At 55.0% G+C, this 15673-nt stretch overlaps 1 protein-coding gene across 2 annotated transcripts; it reads left to right on the plus strand.

Moving 5' to 3' along the window:
- The first annotated feature begins 74 nt into the window (after positions 1 to 74).
- Positions 75 to 11188, plus strand: MOB3A (MOB kinase activator 3A). 2 transcript variants are annotated; one of them, XM_012729881.1, is made up of 5 exons: positions 75 to 4070; positions 4342 to 4452; positions 6665 to 7186; positions 8924 to 9126; positions 9928 to 11188. In XM_012729881.1, the coding sequence occupies exons 3-5, from the start codon at positions 6766 to 6768 to the stop codon at positions 9955 to 9957; spliced, it is 654 nt and encodes a 217-aa protein (XP_012585335.1). In that variant the 5' UTR covers positions 75 to 4070; positions 4342 to 4452; positions 6665 to 6765; the 3' UTR covers positions 9958 to 11188. The 2 variants fall into 2 exon arrangements, with proteins under 2 accessions (XP_012585335.1, XP_004689441.1); XM_004689384.2 differs by lacking the exon at positions 75 to 4070 and having other exon boundaries at positions 4264 to 4452.
- The last annotated feature ends 4485 nt before the right edge of the window (positions 11189 to 15673 follow it).

The following is a 15673-nucleotide window of genomic DNA, read 5'->3' on the forward strand; positions in this document are numbered from 1 at the left end:
CGCAGGCGCGACGCTGGGCACGGGCAGGCCGGGACGGACTCGGGGGCCGGGGCGCGCCCCTCCGCGGGAGGAAGCGGGCGGGTCTGTCAGGGCGAGCGGGTGTCACGGAAGCCTGGGGGCCCTCCGTGGAGTTCGTGGGTACGAACGTCCCTTTGGGAAACGTCATGAAATGTGGACCCATGTTCTAAGGCAAATTTTTAAAATTTTGTGTATTAAAAATATAGACCCGATGTCATCCACATGGGACCCACGTAATTTGGGGCCCGTCTCCCCATAAAAGTTCGAGGGGTGTGGCTTTGAGGCGAGAATGCAGAATGGGCACCTTCGTATCGAAAGCCACTTGCTAACTGTCCCTCACACATCGGGGCGCCACAACGTGATTCTCTGCGCGGAAAACATGCCCTTTGAGTCAGCCCCACCTCCTGGCCGCGGTGATAAGCCCGAAGGATTTCCGTGCCCCCAGCCCACGTGGAATGGGGCTCTTAAGGGGCCCGCCTCCCTCTGTGCCCCCCAGTCGGAGCAGAGCGGCCGGGCGAGCACTGGGCGCCAAGCGCCGGGACGTGGGCAGCGCCTGTTGGCCGCGGCTCCGCGCTGGCGAGCTGTGGGGCTTGCTTGAGTTGAGCAGCCTCGTCTTCGTAAAATGTCATTGCAGAGGGCAGGGGGAGGCTGGAAGCGGAAAGGCGCAGAGCACCAGGGGCTCGGGCATCCTGAGGCCGCTGCTGGTTTGGGGGCCAGCTCCTTCTGGTCTTTGTGCGCAGGTACTTCCCGAAGCCTGCCCTGTTTGTTGTGGTTAGATAGGGCGATCTGATGAACAGACACTAAAGCACTAAGCCTATCACTGGGTAACTTTTGGCTCACAGTTTTTGGCAGTTTTGCATATTTCACACCTCACCTGGCATGCTCGGGCTGCCTGCGCTGTCGGTTCAGATGGGCCTCGGTTACACATGCCCCAGCTCCACGCAAAGCTCAGCAGCGCTGTTAGCCCATTTTGCAGACTCAGCACTGAGCAGTGCCAGAGGTACCGCCTCTGCCAAACACCAGGTGTGGGCGCTGCCGTCTCTCCTGTGCCCCATTGTCCCTCCACAGTTGAGCTCCTAAGGACTGAGTGAACTGGTTCCCCTGATGGTCGTGGTCACCTGTTGGGGTCTGTCGCTAGAACCAATAGAGCAGGAGCGAGAACAGCCAGTTGCCCCTGCCTACGCCCTGTTTCTGCCCTCCCCACCCCTTTATTTATTCACCCCTCCCCAGGTTCAGATCCCACAAACCTCAAACACCAGTCTGTCTGCCCACTCAGAGTGAGTGACACCAGCCACCCTTAAAATGTGGCTGGTCCAAGCCAGGATGTGCCGGGAAGACTTAGTATCTTGTTCTTTTAAAGGCAGAGTATCTCTTCAGCGTTTTCTACTTAGATTCATTAGCCTTTGAAGTTCTCTCGGGCGGCAGCTTTGGGTTAAGCAGAATATACTGTTAATATCAATGTTCCTATTTCCTTTTTACTTTTCAGTCTAGATACCACACACTGGAAATTTACACATGCAGCACAGGTTATACTTCTAGCCTCTTTTGTGGTGTCGATTCTTTCCACAAAATATATCTCCAATTCCTGCTTTCATCATTTTGCACTTCCTGTTTGTGGGTTTAGTTATTTCTTAAATGGGCTCCCCAAGAATTTAGCCTAATGCTTGGTGAATGGTGATTGGTGAATTCATGTTGCCTATTGTATTTCTCACAGTCTATTGTTCACAGCAAATTGAGACTCACAGCATAATTAAGGGAAGGGACAGGGGATTCCCACCACGCCCCATCCCACCACTGCCCGTCTTTCCCACTAGCAGGGTCCCCCACCAGATTGCACATTTGTTACAAGGATGACTTCTGTGGGCACAGAAGTCACAGAATTACCCAGAATTCATGATTGGCTTTAGGGGTTACTCTTGATGTTGGATGAATACAGTACATATTCATCAAGCTTCCTTGCCCTAAAAATACTGTGCCCCACAAATTCACCAACTCCTCCCCCACTGATCTTTGTACTGTCTTCCCCCTGCCCACCTTTTCCAGAATGTCCTTTCCACTCGTAACCCTCTCAGACTGTCTTCTCAGTAGTAACCATTTCAGTTCCTCTTGTCTCGAAGCTGGATAGTTTACTTTCAGTTTGAACCTAAAGGAATCTGCCTATCGGCCGCATCTTTCACAAACCCAGGCACTGTTCTCCCATAACAAACCTCCCTAATAGCTCACAACCCAAATTTTAGAAGTTTTTTACTCTCTGGCTTAGCAAAAGCAAAGCGGTTATTTTAGTCCCCCAGAGGCTTGGGGAAAGTTCTTGAACTTTTTCAGTGATCCCTATTCTCAGCACATTTAAGGCTCTCAGTTTCACATGTGAAAGTGCCTCTAAGCTGAGGTCTGGAATGTCAGCCCTTAATCACCCTTCCGGGAACTCGTCTCCCATCCCCAGTGCTTCACAAGATGGAGGTTTCACAAAAATTCCCCAGGCAGCTGACTTGGAACTTGGGTTTTCACTGAGAGAAGTTTTAGACATGCCCCAGCTGGTGTTTCTGATTTCCTGGAATTTTGAGGTTCAGATTGCTTAAGCAGAAAAGGGAGTCTGACTTCAGAAACCAATTTTGGAAAAAGACACTCACTCCTGTGCTTCCTGAAACCCAGGAGATATTTGGGGCTGGTCTGGGAAGGGACTAGAGGGTGCTATACCCTGGGTGCTATACCCTCGGTGCTATATTCTGGGTGCTATAGGGTATGGAGCAGGTTCCCTGGCTCCCACCCACTCAGTACTAGAGCACCCCAGTATAGTAACCACCAGTGTCTCCAGATACAGCCCAGTGTCCCCTGGAGCAGTATCCCTGGTAAGTCCCACAGCTGAAACCGAAAGTAACTGGTTGCTCTTCACAGTACCCTGGAAAGAATGGGGTGCTGGAGCAGGCTGACCACAGTGGCTGTCTCCCCTCCCCTCTTCACTGGGATCAGTCAGGTCCACACCCTGAGGATGCAGTAGTAACAGGAAGCGGGGTGTTCCTGCACAGCAAGGGGGGTGTCTGCAGGCCTGGGGTCCAGGCACATTTCTTGTGTCAGTTAAACATGTCACAGCATCCCCTGAAAGTTTGGACTGAGTCACCCTTAGCAGAAAGGGGGTTTTCTCAAGTAGCCATAGCAGCCACTGGTGACCTCTCCTCTCTGAGGTAAGCTGAGACCGAAGTAGCCCACTGGGAGTTCCTTGCTAGGATGTAGAATTATCTGCTGGTTGGTTCACAGCAGCCAGGGCCTGTCTTGTCATGTGGGTGCCAGTGTTGGCTGGGGGCTCCGAGGTCCAGTGCCAGCCTCGGTGGCCCCAGCGGCTCCTCCTCGCTGCCTGCTGAGCTAGCCACAGCCTTCACATCCCCAGACTGTGGCTGTGTCACCTCGTCTCTGTCTCTCTCGTCACTCAACTACTTCCCTGTGTGCTTTAGTCCCAGTCACCGTCCTTATAAGGACACCAGGCACTGCATCAGGGCCACCGGCCTCCAGGGTGACCCCACTGTAACTAATCACATCTGCAAAGACCCCATTTCCAAACCAGTTAGCTCATAGTCCCGGATAGCAGGGGCCAGGACTTGATATATTTTGGGGGGACATGAATGAACCCACTACAGGGCTTGCGAGTGGCAAGTGACGGCGGTTGGGCGTGATGAGAATGTTGTGGAATTCAAGGTGATGGTGCTGTATGCTGTCAGTTTACTAGAAGGCTCAAATTTACTGAGAGGCTCCTCAGGAGAGCTGGAGTGTAAAAGCGCCTGTTGGGGCCGAGCCTGGCTGGCTTCTCCCTTCTCCCACCGTGCAGGTCAGAGAGCCTTGCCCAGAAAACAGAGATGTGAGTGCAGACAACAGCAGAGACCTCAGGCGGAGCCACCTCCACGTGAACACCGCACCCTGGCCGCAGCCTCCCCAGGGAGCGGCGAGACCACTAGAAACAAGAATCTTCAAGTGGGCGGCAGCTCCACAGCCCCCTCTAGCAGGACAGACCCTGGGCCAGAGCAGTTTGCACACCGACCAGGAACACAGGGGGTCCACGTGAGGTTGGGGCGTGCCCCCCAGCCCCCCACTCTGAGCGGCAGGATGTGGAGGCTCCGGAAGGAAGTGGCAGTGGGGCGGCAGTGGGGCGGGAGCTGGGCTGCACCCCAGCAGGGAAGGTCATGCAAGTCAGGCCCTTGCTGAGAGGAACTATGTTCTGTTTGTTTCAGGGGAGGGTGGGGTGGGAGGAAGGGTGTGTGTGGTGGGGCAGGGGAATTTGTCACCTGTTGTCAGTTGAGAAGTTTCTAAGCACCACCACACACATCTCATCTTCAGGAGCCAGGAGCAGCCTGCCCACCTCCTTCCCGGCGGCCCTTGGAGCCCAAAGGACGAACCCACAGGCAGCACCAGGACACGGGGGCCTCCTGCTGCTCTCAGCCTGAACAGGTATTTGTTCTTGACAGAGAACTTTGCTTCTGACGGAAACTAGCCTTACTTCCATTTAAACTGTGTGTGTCCTCCCACTCTCTGAGATAAGGAGGCAGCTGAACCGTTCAAAACCCTTCTAGAACCCCGCCACACCTTCTAGAACCAGTCTGGCCCAGGGGCCACAGGGGTGCAGACAAGATGGTCAGCTGCCTGGAGGGGCCATCTTCTTGTCCCTGAAGGGTTGTCACTTCAGGTGACTTTCTTGGAGGTTAAAGTCCCAAAACCACCACCAGAGAGTGGTGGTGGTAAGGTAAACAGAAGGCAGTGTAGATACTCCTGTGTCTCCTCGGTACTGTGATCCCCAGCGGCTGTGGCTTGGCTTGAAGGAAGCCACGCATCTGGGCCTCGGAGTAAGGTGGGACGTGGAAACCACCGGTGAACTTGCCATCAGGCCAGCGAGCCTGGGGTTTCCATGGCGCACCTACTGGGTTGTCATGACTGGGGTGTTCCTGGCATGGAGTGGGGACGCTGCTCAGCCCCCAAGTGACCCAGCCCCGCACCGGCAGTGCTCAGGGGGAGACACGGCCTGGGGCCCGGAACTTCGCATCTGTGAACTTCGCACCGTAAATGGCGCAGGATGTCGACTGAGGTGACAGGAAGCATTGACATAAGCCAGGACCCCGTGATCAGCTCTAGGGCAGGAAGTGATGGCACTCTGCTCTGGCGACGCCAGTGTCCTCGCCTCCGCATAGTGCCAGAGCTGTGTCACCTGAGGCCCTGAGAGCAGTGCCAGGCCAGATGGCCACTGTGTCCACACAGCCACCGCAGGGCTGCACAGGGCCCTCGCAGCCCCACCCCGCCACACCCGGAGCATGTGTTCTGCTTCCTTATGGCTAAACTTCTCTTGGGTGTGGCACAGGGTGAGCCATTCTTGGGGGGCGGAGGGCACACCAGGCCCTGTGATGTGACGGGGAAGCCATGGTCAGAATGGTTATGGCCCTGAGCTCCTATATGCTGGAAAAGGTGGGAGCTGTGCTCCCTCCAGCCCAGAGCGCCAGCCCTGAGACCATGTCAGACTTGAGCCTCTGGACTCCCAATAATACAGCTAGACTATTTTAGCCACTAGACTGCTGGTATAGCAGCACGAGAGACTCACACCCGGGTTAGGTCTGTGGGGTGGGCTCCAGGCAAGACCCTCTAGTCAAAAGTCAAGCCAGTGAATTCCAGCAATTTAAGCAAAAATATTTGCGGGGGATGGGGGAGGGCCGTGGGGGTTGGGGGAGGGACGCAGAGGTTATGTCAAACCCAGACGGTCATTTATTAGACGTGGGTTCCTGTCATGGTGCCGGGTCGGGGCACTCATGGCCGTCTGCTCCTACTTCCTCCTGAAAGGGCTCCGCTCCCCTCGCTGCTTCTCGGAGAACCGTCCCCCATAACAGAGGAAGAGGCGGAGCCCAGAGGAGCAGGTGGGAGGACAAGGCAGCCATTCTCTGCTAGGCCCAGACAAGGCTTCTCTTAATGGCCTGCCGGCGTGGATGCTGCCCCCACGCAGTGCACACACCCCCTTTGGAAGGAGGGTCTTTTATCCTTGCATCAGGATGGGAAAATGAGGTCACACTGCATTTGAGGGGGGCCAAGCCTAGTGCTTGAGGTTTCCTGCAGACAAGACACGTAGGGGAAAGCACAGCCTCACCCTGCCCAGCCCTGGCAGCCAGAGGACCAAAGCCAGGCGGCTCCTCCTGGGCCCCTAGGGTGCTCTTTGGGGTCTCCTGGACTGGTAGCATCAGCCTTCTTTGGTCCCTCGGCTTGTCTGTGTCTTCTACCAGGGTGTCTGTTCCTCGCTGGGTGGTTAAGGGCCCACCCAGGAAATACAGGACGAGCACCCCCAAGAGCCTTCACTCGATCACATCTGCAAAGACCCGTTTTCCAAATGAGGCCCAGTTCTTGGGTGCAGGGAGTGGCAGCTCTCTGTAGCCCCTCACCCTGAGCGTGTTCCCGAGCGCCCTCCCCCGGTGACAGGGCCCTCTGAGGCAGGCGTCACACCTTCTGGCTGTCCAGGACGCGCCTCATCAACTTCTGTTGGGAGGCGGCCGGGTGAGCCGCGGGGCAGAGCTGGCCACGGAGGAGCCAGCTCCTTTGGCTCAGACTCCTTAAGCCACCCGCCCTGGGAAGCCTGCTGGCCTGCTCATGCTTCCAGAAAGCTCACGCTCACCTCGCTCTGTATTCCCAGTGCTCGGGAGCCGTCGGGCCGCGACGTCCCGGTGGCCCTGACTCCTGCGTCCTCGGGGACTCCTGCGGCTCCGCAGGGGCACGTGGGGGGCAGGCCGCACCATGTCCAACCCCTTCCTGAAGCAAGTCTTCAACAAGGACAAGACCTTCCGCCCCAAGCGCAAGTTCGAGCCGGGCACCCAGCGCTTTGAGCTGCACAAAAAGGCACAGGCCTCGCTGAACGCGGGGCTGGACCTGAAACTGGCCGTGCAGCTGCCCGCCGGGGAGGAGCTCAACGACTGGGTGGCCGTGCACGTGGTGGACTTCTTCAACCGCGTCAACCTCATCTACGGCACCATCAGCGACGGCTGCACCGAGCAGTCCTGCCCCATCATGTCAGGCGGCCCCAAGTACGAGTACCGCTGGCAGGACGAGCACCGCTTCCGAAAGCCCACGGCCCTGTCTGCCCCGCGCTACATGGACCTGCTCATGGACTGGATCGAGGTGCAGATCAACAACGAGGACATCTTCCCCACCAGCGTCGGTGAGTTAGGGCAGGCGGGAGCCACCAGCAGGGTCTGAACCAGACCGCAGAGCTCCGCAGGCTGCCGACCCTGGGCTCTGCTCTGCCATCCCCGTGCGGGACTGTGCGGGCCTGGGCCATGCCTGCCAGCCCTGTTTGGAAACCCCATGGGCACCCGAAATTTTTCAAGGCCCCCCAGTCTGTTTCCACACCCAGCCAGGCAGGCGGAAAGAAAGTCTTCCCCCGGGGTGTGCCTCTGCTGCTGGACCCCCGCCCTTGATTCCCAGAACCTGCGGGTGCTCCTTGGGTTTGTGGCTGAGCTCAGAATAGGAGAGGCCAGGTTTACTCCGGCTTCCTTCCCAGGGACAGTCACACCTGGACAGCCAACGTGGCCCCAAGGCCCCAGGCCTGTGCTCCGCTGAGCAGTGGCTTTCAATAGATCTGCCTGTTCTGCTCCTCACTCTCTGACGAATACTTTCACCCCCTGCACTTCTGGCCTGTATAGTTCTTCTCTGCAAAATAAATAAAACATTCAATAAAATTTTTCTCTACAGAAGCAGTCAGGGCTGGGTTGGCACTCCCGGTGTGGCAGTATCGCTACAGCTGTGGATAGTGAAGGCCTGGAAGATGCAATTCCTAAGCCGGTCTCCTAGGCTGAGCTGCTCTAAATCTGTCCTCCAGCAGCCCACCCCAGAGGAGAGCTGAGGGGCTTCAGCTTCAAGCCTGGGGCCCCTGGAACAGGGTGCCTGACCACCATCCAGGCCCTCAGTGCTTGGAGAGCCCCACCCTCAAGGCGCCTGTGGCGATGTGGCTCTCTGCACTTCCCAGCGCAGCACTGGCTCAGGTCGTCTCTCCAGGAAGGAGAGATGCCTTCCACTTTTTTTCTCCTGTCAGTGAGATCTCAGTGATGCGAGTGAACCTTTCACAGGATCAGTCCCCAGGAGCCTGGGGACCCACTCGCCTATCTCACCAAAACACTCACGGGCAGAAATACTAAAGTGGGCGGAACGAGGAGGGAGCAGCATCTTCGGGCTGCTCGGCCATCTCAGTGCGGTGCCTGCACCACTGACTCTGGTGCGCCCCGCTGGGCCACGAGCGTGGAGGTCCCTCTCCATCCAGGCCTGGGCCCCACCAGGGAGCCTGGCTGGACGGGGCAAACCTGCAGCCCTGCCCCTGGCCCAGGGGCGTGCAGAGAAGCTGAGGGCCCAGTGGGCCTGGAGAGAGCGGGCAGGCCCACGAGCGAAGGGGCCTGGCACTGCGAGAGGGTGGCTCTCATGGCCCCGTGTCTTTTAGCACAGTGCGAAAATGAAATAAAAAATATTAAATTTAGTAACAGGAGATAAGCCCGCTACAGTTGGAGGTGCACATCCCGGGCCAGCCACGCTGTGCGACACTCAGTGGGGAGAGGGACAGTCAGCGAAAGCTGCCGAACCCCAAAAGATCAGTTTGTGGGTTGTGTCACTCGCTGAAGAAACGTAAGCCCAAGCGAAGTATGCGGTACGCTGAGGTCTGAGGGCCAGAGGGCCCACGGGAGCAGGCCCTGGGGGCCTGCCCGGGGCATGGCCTTGCCCGGAGGGTCGGCCCGGCAAGAAGAGGGGTGCTCCTTGCTGGGCCCAGGCCAGGTGCCACAATGAGCAAGGCTCGTGGCCTCTGACACGCCACCACCAGGCCCGACGAGCACCCCCGGGACTGTGGGCTGGGCGGGCGCAGAGCCCGGGGGTGTCGGCCGCAGCCCTGACTGGCCTGGCCTCCCTCCAGGCACGCCGTTCCCCAAGAACTTCCTGCAGGTGGTGAGGAAGATCCTGTCGCGGCTGTTCCGGGTGTTCGTGCACGTCTACATCCACCACTTTGACCGCATCGCCCAGATGGGCTCTGAGGCCCACGTCAACACCTGCTATAAGCACTTCTTCTACTTCGTCAAGGAGTTCGGCCTCATCGACACCAAGGAGCTGGAGCCACTGGTGAGGGCGGGCGGTGCCAGGGCCCAGGCTGCGGCCTGCCCCGCGGCTCTGCAGTTCGGACTTGGCAGTGGAGCAGACTGCCGTTCTTCAGATTTGGCCCTGATGTGTCAGGGGGTGGCCCTGGCGCAGCCCGAGTGCAGCAGTGCCTGGTTTCCAGGGCCTGGCACTCAGAACCCACCCACTAGGGTCGCTTTTGGTTCCTTTTGCTCACTACGCCTGCTGGTAGGCAGGACTCTACCCCCAGTGTGAGTACCCTGAACCCCACCAAAAAGGAGAGGCCTCTGAATCTGGGCCTACATGCCCCTGAGACCAAGGGGGTCACCCCACTCCCTGTAGGGGTGGGGCATTCCTTCCAATATGCTCATTGTACACAAATCTCGATGTGTTCTTTATAAAATGCTAAAATTTGCCGTGTAATCATGTTTTCTGCCATCGCTGTGAGTACCTTCCTGCCTCAGTTTTCTTGTATTTATTACTCATCCATTGAGGACAGGTATCCAAACTTAGGTCTAAAGGTGATGTTTTGGGTCCTCACCTCTATTTCCAGAAGACTTCCCAGAAGTTTCCTCTGGCATCTGAGCAAGTGTACAAAGTGGGATCAGGCTGCCCACCTGGTTTGTAAATAAAGGCTTATTGGCAAAGACACAATCTGGGGTTTTCACCTGAGGGCAGACTTGAACCCCCCAAAGCTGAAACATTGCTTGTCTGGGTCACAGTCATGTGAACATCACACCCCACTTTACATGGGGTGATGTCGATCACCCTCCTTGTTGATGCTGATGTCCTGCTTCCTCTCAACAGAAAGAAATGACCTCACGGATGTGCCACTGAGAGCCCCTCACCATGTTGCCACAGCAGCCAGCGACACCCAGCCCGGGCCTGCTCTTCTGTCAAAGCACCTGGCGAACTCCGCATCTTGCTGCTGAGATGCTCCCCAAGCGGCCCCAGGCCTGCTGTGAGCCCCGCGCCTAGAGGGGAGGGGGGAGATGATGAGCTCAAACTGCAATTCTGTATTGGCCTCCACAGGGAAAACCTGCTTTGTGTTTACACCATTTGCTTTGCCCCCACCTGGCCGCGCCCCTGCAGCAAGGGCCCCCAGCACTGAGTGCTGACTCTGCCAGGCCTGGGGCCGGGTCCTCCAGGCCAGCCTCTCTCCTGAGAGGTACGATTCCCACCCCACGCTGTCCCCTCCCTCGCATCTTCCTAAACCCAGTTCTGCTGTCTCAGTTCCTCTAAGATGTTTTTGGCCTGTCTGTGCAGCATCCTGGACCCAGGTTTTTACATACAAAAGATTTAATCTTATAGATTTTTATAGTTTCATGTACAACTGCTTTGAGATATTAAAGAAACATTTTTTTTTACGTATACAAGGTGAGCCAATCCCCACCCCAAGAAAAGACCCCCCTTTCTGTAGTGATGACACAGGTCAGCTCTCCCACAGAGCTCCCCTCTCAGGGCTGGGCAGCTTTGCCTTCACCTAAAGGTTACTGGACTTAGCTTCTCTCCAGATGCCCGTTAACTCTCAGAGGAAGTCGGACAGGTGCCTCCCAGGGGCTGGAGGCCAAAATCCCAGAGCGCGTCCCCACAGGCCTCAAGTGGTGTGAGCAGGGCTCCCAGGCCCCTGCCCTCCATTGCCCTGCTCTAGCATCATCTGTGGCCTTTCTGACGGGGCAATGGCCACCGCCTAGGCCGGCGCGTCCCCAGCCTCCTGCAGCACTGAGTGCCGCCGCGTCGGGATGCTCTGACTGCCTGACATTGAGCAAACGCGATGAGTGTGACCTCGGCTTGGGTCCTCTGGAGCCCTTGGGTCCAGCCACCCCACCCCATGGGGAGATGGACCCCAAGGACTACAGAGAGCCGTCTGATCAAATGTAGCTCTTTTTATAATACCGGGCCATGACCCTCTGGCACCCATGGTCCCCGCCATTCCTCCAACCTGGCCTGGTTGGGGACAGTCAGGCACTGCTGGGGCAGGGTGGGTCCCCACCCCAGAACCCCTCTGCACCTGTATGTGTCTCCGCACAAACACCAGAATAAACTGTGCCAACATTATGCCCACTCACATTGGTCGTCATTTCTGGTTTTCTGACCTCTGGATATGTCCCCACCACTGTCACCAAGAAGTGAGAGAATCTTAGATGTCCTGATGTTCTGTGGCCCAGCAAAGCACCCTGAACAGAGAGCCAAATGCACAAGGTGTAGCTGGGGTTAGAGTGCAGCAGGGTGACGGCGGGGCCTTGGGGCCACCTTGCAGGCCACCACAGCAGGGAAGCCACGGTGTCCAGAAGACGCCCTTGTGACCCCCCACATCCATCGTGACGGTTACTTCCTGCGCTTGTCAGCATGACTTTACTCGTTGCCTTTTTCTGTATAAAAGTTTCCAGAAAACCTTTGACAGGAATGCATAATAGATTCAGCAATTTTTCTACTCCCACCGTCACTGACTGGCTTTCAAACACGCCATTAGCTTAATGGAAAACTTCATCGTTTCTTGTGTGGAAAATGTGATGGATCCTTACTCTGAGACCTTTTCATGTAAAATTTAATGGTTCCAGGACCAACAGAATGTGGCCTTTTGCAAAAGAGCTCTTGGCCTGTGTTCCAGGTACAAAGCTGAGCCCCCAGCTGGGCAGCCTCCGGGCCTCAGCCTCTGTGTCTTCCTGCCCCTAGAGGGCGTGCTGGCTCTGTGCACACGGAGGGGTTTTTCTTCAAAGTGAGTTCTGCCTGACCTGGACACACGCTCAAGAAGCCATTGTTGGCAAATGCACTACAGAGACTTTCAGGACCAGTTTGAAAAGTGGGAGCTTATGGGGTTTATGAGCCACCCAAGTTGTTTAGTCCCAGCTCCATCCTGGCCCTGGGGCCCACAGACATGCTGTCTTATTCGATAAAGAGATTTTGTAGAGAACACTAAATTAAGGATCCTGAAATGGGGAGGACTCTGGATTCCCAGGAGCCTAACATTCTCTCTTGGGAGGAGGGCCAGAGGAAGACAGCCACGGGAAGACGACCCTGCACTGGCCGTGAGGATGAAGTGAGGTGCAAGGCCGGGACGAGGGCTTCCAGAAACTCAAAACCTGTGCGCACCTGGGCTGAGCCCATGAGACAATGGGACACCTCACCTCCAAAGCATGAGGCGATAAACTTGGATTACTTATGCCACCAGGACAGTGCTCATTTGTTACAGCAACCACAGGAAACACTTTTTATATTTTTTAAGATTTATTTATTTCTGCATACAAGAACTGGGGTACAGGCCAGAGGTACAGGGGGTGAGGGGATTCACCAGACAGCATGGTGAGAACAGACAGACCCACTGAATAATACTGCTGAGGGAAGCAGGAGGTGGGTTAGGAGAGGTCTGCTACGCCAGGTGGGTCAGCTCCGGGGCTGGAGATGGAACTCATGCTGCAGTGGCTGCAGACAGCTTCATCGTGCTGCGCTTTAACCTGTTGCGCCAACAGGGAGGGCCCTATTTTTATTTTTTTTAAGATTTATTTATGCACACAAGGACAAGAACTGGGGTAAAAGCCTGAGGTGTGAAGTGGGGGTGTGAAGTGAGAGGATTCACCAGAGACACAGTGGGGAGCAGAACAGGCAAATGAACTGAAACACAGTGCTGAGGGGAGCAGTGGGGAGACAGGAGAGGTCTGCTGCACCATGTGGGTCAGCACCCAGGCCTGGTACCACACTCAGGCTGCAGTGGCCAGCTAGAGCCTGATAGTGCTAAGACTTAACACCTGCACCACAAGGGACACCCAGGAAAGAGAAACAAGTCTGGGGTGGGGGGGGAGAGCAAAATAAAAATCAAGATAAAAGATATTTTTGGGGCCCTCCCTAATGGTGCAACAGGTTAAAACACAACACTGGGAAGCTAGCTGCAGGGCTTCAGCGAGAGTTCGATCCCAGCCAAGGAGGTGACCCACAGCAGACCTCTCCTGTCTCCCTGCTGCTCCCCTCAGCAGTGGATTTCAGTGGATCCACCTGTTTTGCTCCTCACTCTGTCTCTGGTGAATCCACTCACCTTCTCTGCACCTCTGGCCTATACCCCAGATCTTGTTTGCATACATAAATCTTTTAAAATAAATAAATAAAATTGCACAATTTAGTGGGAAGTAGTCACAGAGCTGTAGTCATTGCCATCAAATTCTAGAACATTTTGTCACCCCTAAAAGAATATTGACCCCCATCAGCAGCCACTCCCCTCCCCAGCTCCTGACAACCACAGATCTTCTGTCTCTGTAGATTTGTCTGTTCTGGACATTTCATATCTGCACATTTCCTTTAATTCTTAGCTATTTTTGGTTGTTACTATGAGTGAGATTTTTTTCCATGATGTCTTTTTTCCACTGTACTTTCTAAATGGCTATATCTGGTTTATACTGGAAATATCTCAACTTTGTGCTTGACTACTTTACTGAAAAAATGCAGTTGATTTTCCTGCATCTCCTAAGCAGAGATTCACATTTGCAGATGATGATAACTGAATATATTCATCTTTTAGGTCCAGAATCAGTATATATTGTTTCATAATGATAGTAAAATTAAGTACAATATGTTTACACACACAGAGAAACAGTAAAGATGAATGCTTTAAACATGAGATCAGTAGCCATAAAATCCAATACATCAGTTAGGAATCTGGGCCGACTACATGAAACCCACCGCCTGTTTTTGTAAATAAAGTTTTATTGGCACATAGATGTGCTTACTTATTTGTACACTGCAATGAGATCCTTTGAAAATGTTCACTATCAACCTTTACAGAGAAAGCTGCCAGCCCCACCCCCGTGGAGAGATACTGAATAATTCTCACGGATACAAAGGACCCCACATAAGGATAAAAGCAAATGCCACGTTTTCTTCTTTTCCATGCATGCTGGAACAACTTTTGGTGACTGACACAACCCTACAGTACACTTCTTAGGGCATGTGAGTCCTGTCCCACCAAAGTTGCTATTAGAAAGGCATGGAACAGGCCAACGTTCATCAGGCAAAATTACATGGAATCCAGGCAAGCATGAGCGTGCAGGCTCTCCACACTCCAGTGACAGTGTCACTTACTTGATCAATTGTATGCACTTGATCAATTGTAATTGTGTGCATACAATTACCATTTTAGGGGGAAATGGTAATTGTTTTTTCAAGTTTCAGATGCTTATTAATCAGTGTCAATCCCAACACCATGATGCTGTGCATTTAGAGGGAAATGATTTCCTATTTGAGGGGGAAATTGTGCAGATGGCTTCTGGGAAACCATCTCAGCAGTGCTATGGTGAAATGTTTTTTGAAAGGTTTATTTATTTCTGCATGTAAGAACTGAGATGTAGGGGAACAATAATGTAAATAGATTTATAAATGAAAATTTTTAAATGTTAAAAAAAAAAAACTGGGATGTAGACCAGAGGTGCAGGGGGTGAGAGGATCCACCAGAGACAGCAGAACAGGCGGATCTACTGAGGTACACTGCCGAGGAGAGCAGAGGGGAGACAGGACAACTCGGTGGTAGTGCTGAGACTTAACCCTTAGGCCCCTGGGGTTGCACAGCACTTGCACTGACCTTCGGATGCCACACCTGCTGGCCAGCCTGAGTGGAGAAGAGTCCAGTTCCTAGACAGCACTGGAGCTGTCTTACAAATTAAGACAGTCGCCTGCCCCACCCCTCCCCTGCCCCACCCCTCCCCTCAGGCCTCATGTCCCTGGAGGGGGGTTCTTCCTGGAAGACCCCTGGAAAACTGCCAGGAAACAGCTGTGGCCACAAAGCCCAGAGCTGCGAGGAGACACCCCACCTGCTGCCAGAGGAGATCCTCATCCATCGGTCCAATGTCCTGAAGCCTGGGAGGGCTCTGCTATGACAGACCAGTGCTGCCGCTTGTGGGAGGGGAGCCACTTTCACTGACTTCCTCTGCTTCATGTTTCTTTTTCATGTTTAAATTCCGGTGGCTTGAAACAGCACACATATTCTTCCTCTTATCGCTAGTGCACACTCGTGTATTGAAGTTATTTTCCATCAAAGATCTTTCACACCAAGCATTTGTCTGTCTTCATGCGGCAGACGGCAGGACCTTTTGGAGCAGGCAGGTCTGAGGCTCCGGGGGTGCCCCTCAGCCTGCCGTTAACAGACAGACGGGCCATCCAAGCTGGTGGACATTGCAGCTGTGGTTGCTGCCCCCGCCCCGCAAGTCCACAGGGACCAGAATACCACCGCTCCTCTCTGCTTTCAGTGGTCAGGAGGGCCAGAGGGCCAGTGGGGACAGTGCCCAGGCACAGAAACGGCGACCCCAAGGGATAGCCACCCTCCCAGGCCCTCCAGGAGCAGGGGTCGTGCAGAGGGACACTTCCTGCCTGACCCAGGAAGAGATGTGGGGCCAGGGGCTTGGGGTCTGCGTCAAATCCACGGCTCTGCGCGGTGGGCTTCTAGCGGGCCGGGCGGGGGCGCGGCGGCCGGGCCTCGGGGCGCGGGCATCAAGGGGCACACTCTGCCAGAGCACGCATGCAGGGCGCCTCTGGGGCGAGCAGGCGGCTCTGGACGCGCCAACCACTTGCC

Source organism: Condylura cristata, unplaced genomic scaffold (assembly GCF_000260355.1).
Source record: "Condylura cristata isolate star-nosed mole 26May11 unplaced genomic scaffold, ConCri1.0 scaffold00025, whole genome shotgun sequence".
In the NCBI taxonomy this organism is placed as follows: Eukaryota; Metazoa; Chordata; class Mammalia; order Eulipotyphla; family Talpidae; genus Condylura; species Condylura cristata.

What these genes read in the sequence shown, in the direction of transcription:
- MOB3A (XM_012729881.1), top strand. Translation starts at nt 6,766, where the DNA reads ATGTCCAACCCCTTCCTGAAGCAAGTCTTCAACAAGGACAAGACCTTC. An exon ending in CATCTTCCCCACCAGCGTCG is followed by an intron (nt 7,187 to 8,923) that starts GTGAGTTAGGGC and finishes GCCTCCCTCCAG; the next exon opens with GCACGCCGTTCCCCAAGAAC. An exon ending in CCAAGGAGCTGGAGCCACTG is followed by an intron (nt 9,127 to 9,927) that starts GTGAGGGCGGGC and finishes TCCTCTCAACAG; the next exon opens with AAAGAAATGACCTCACGGAT.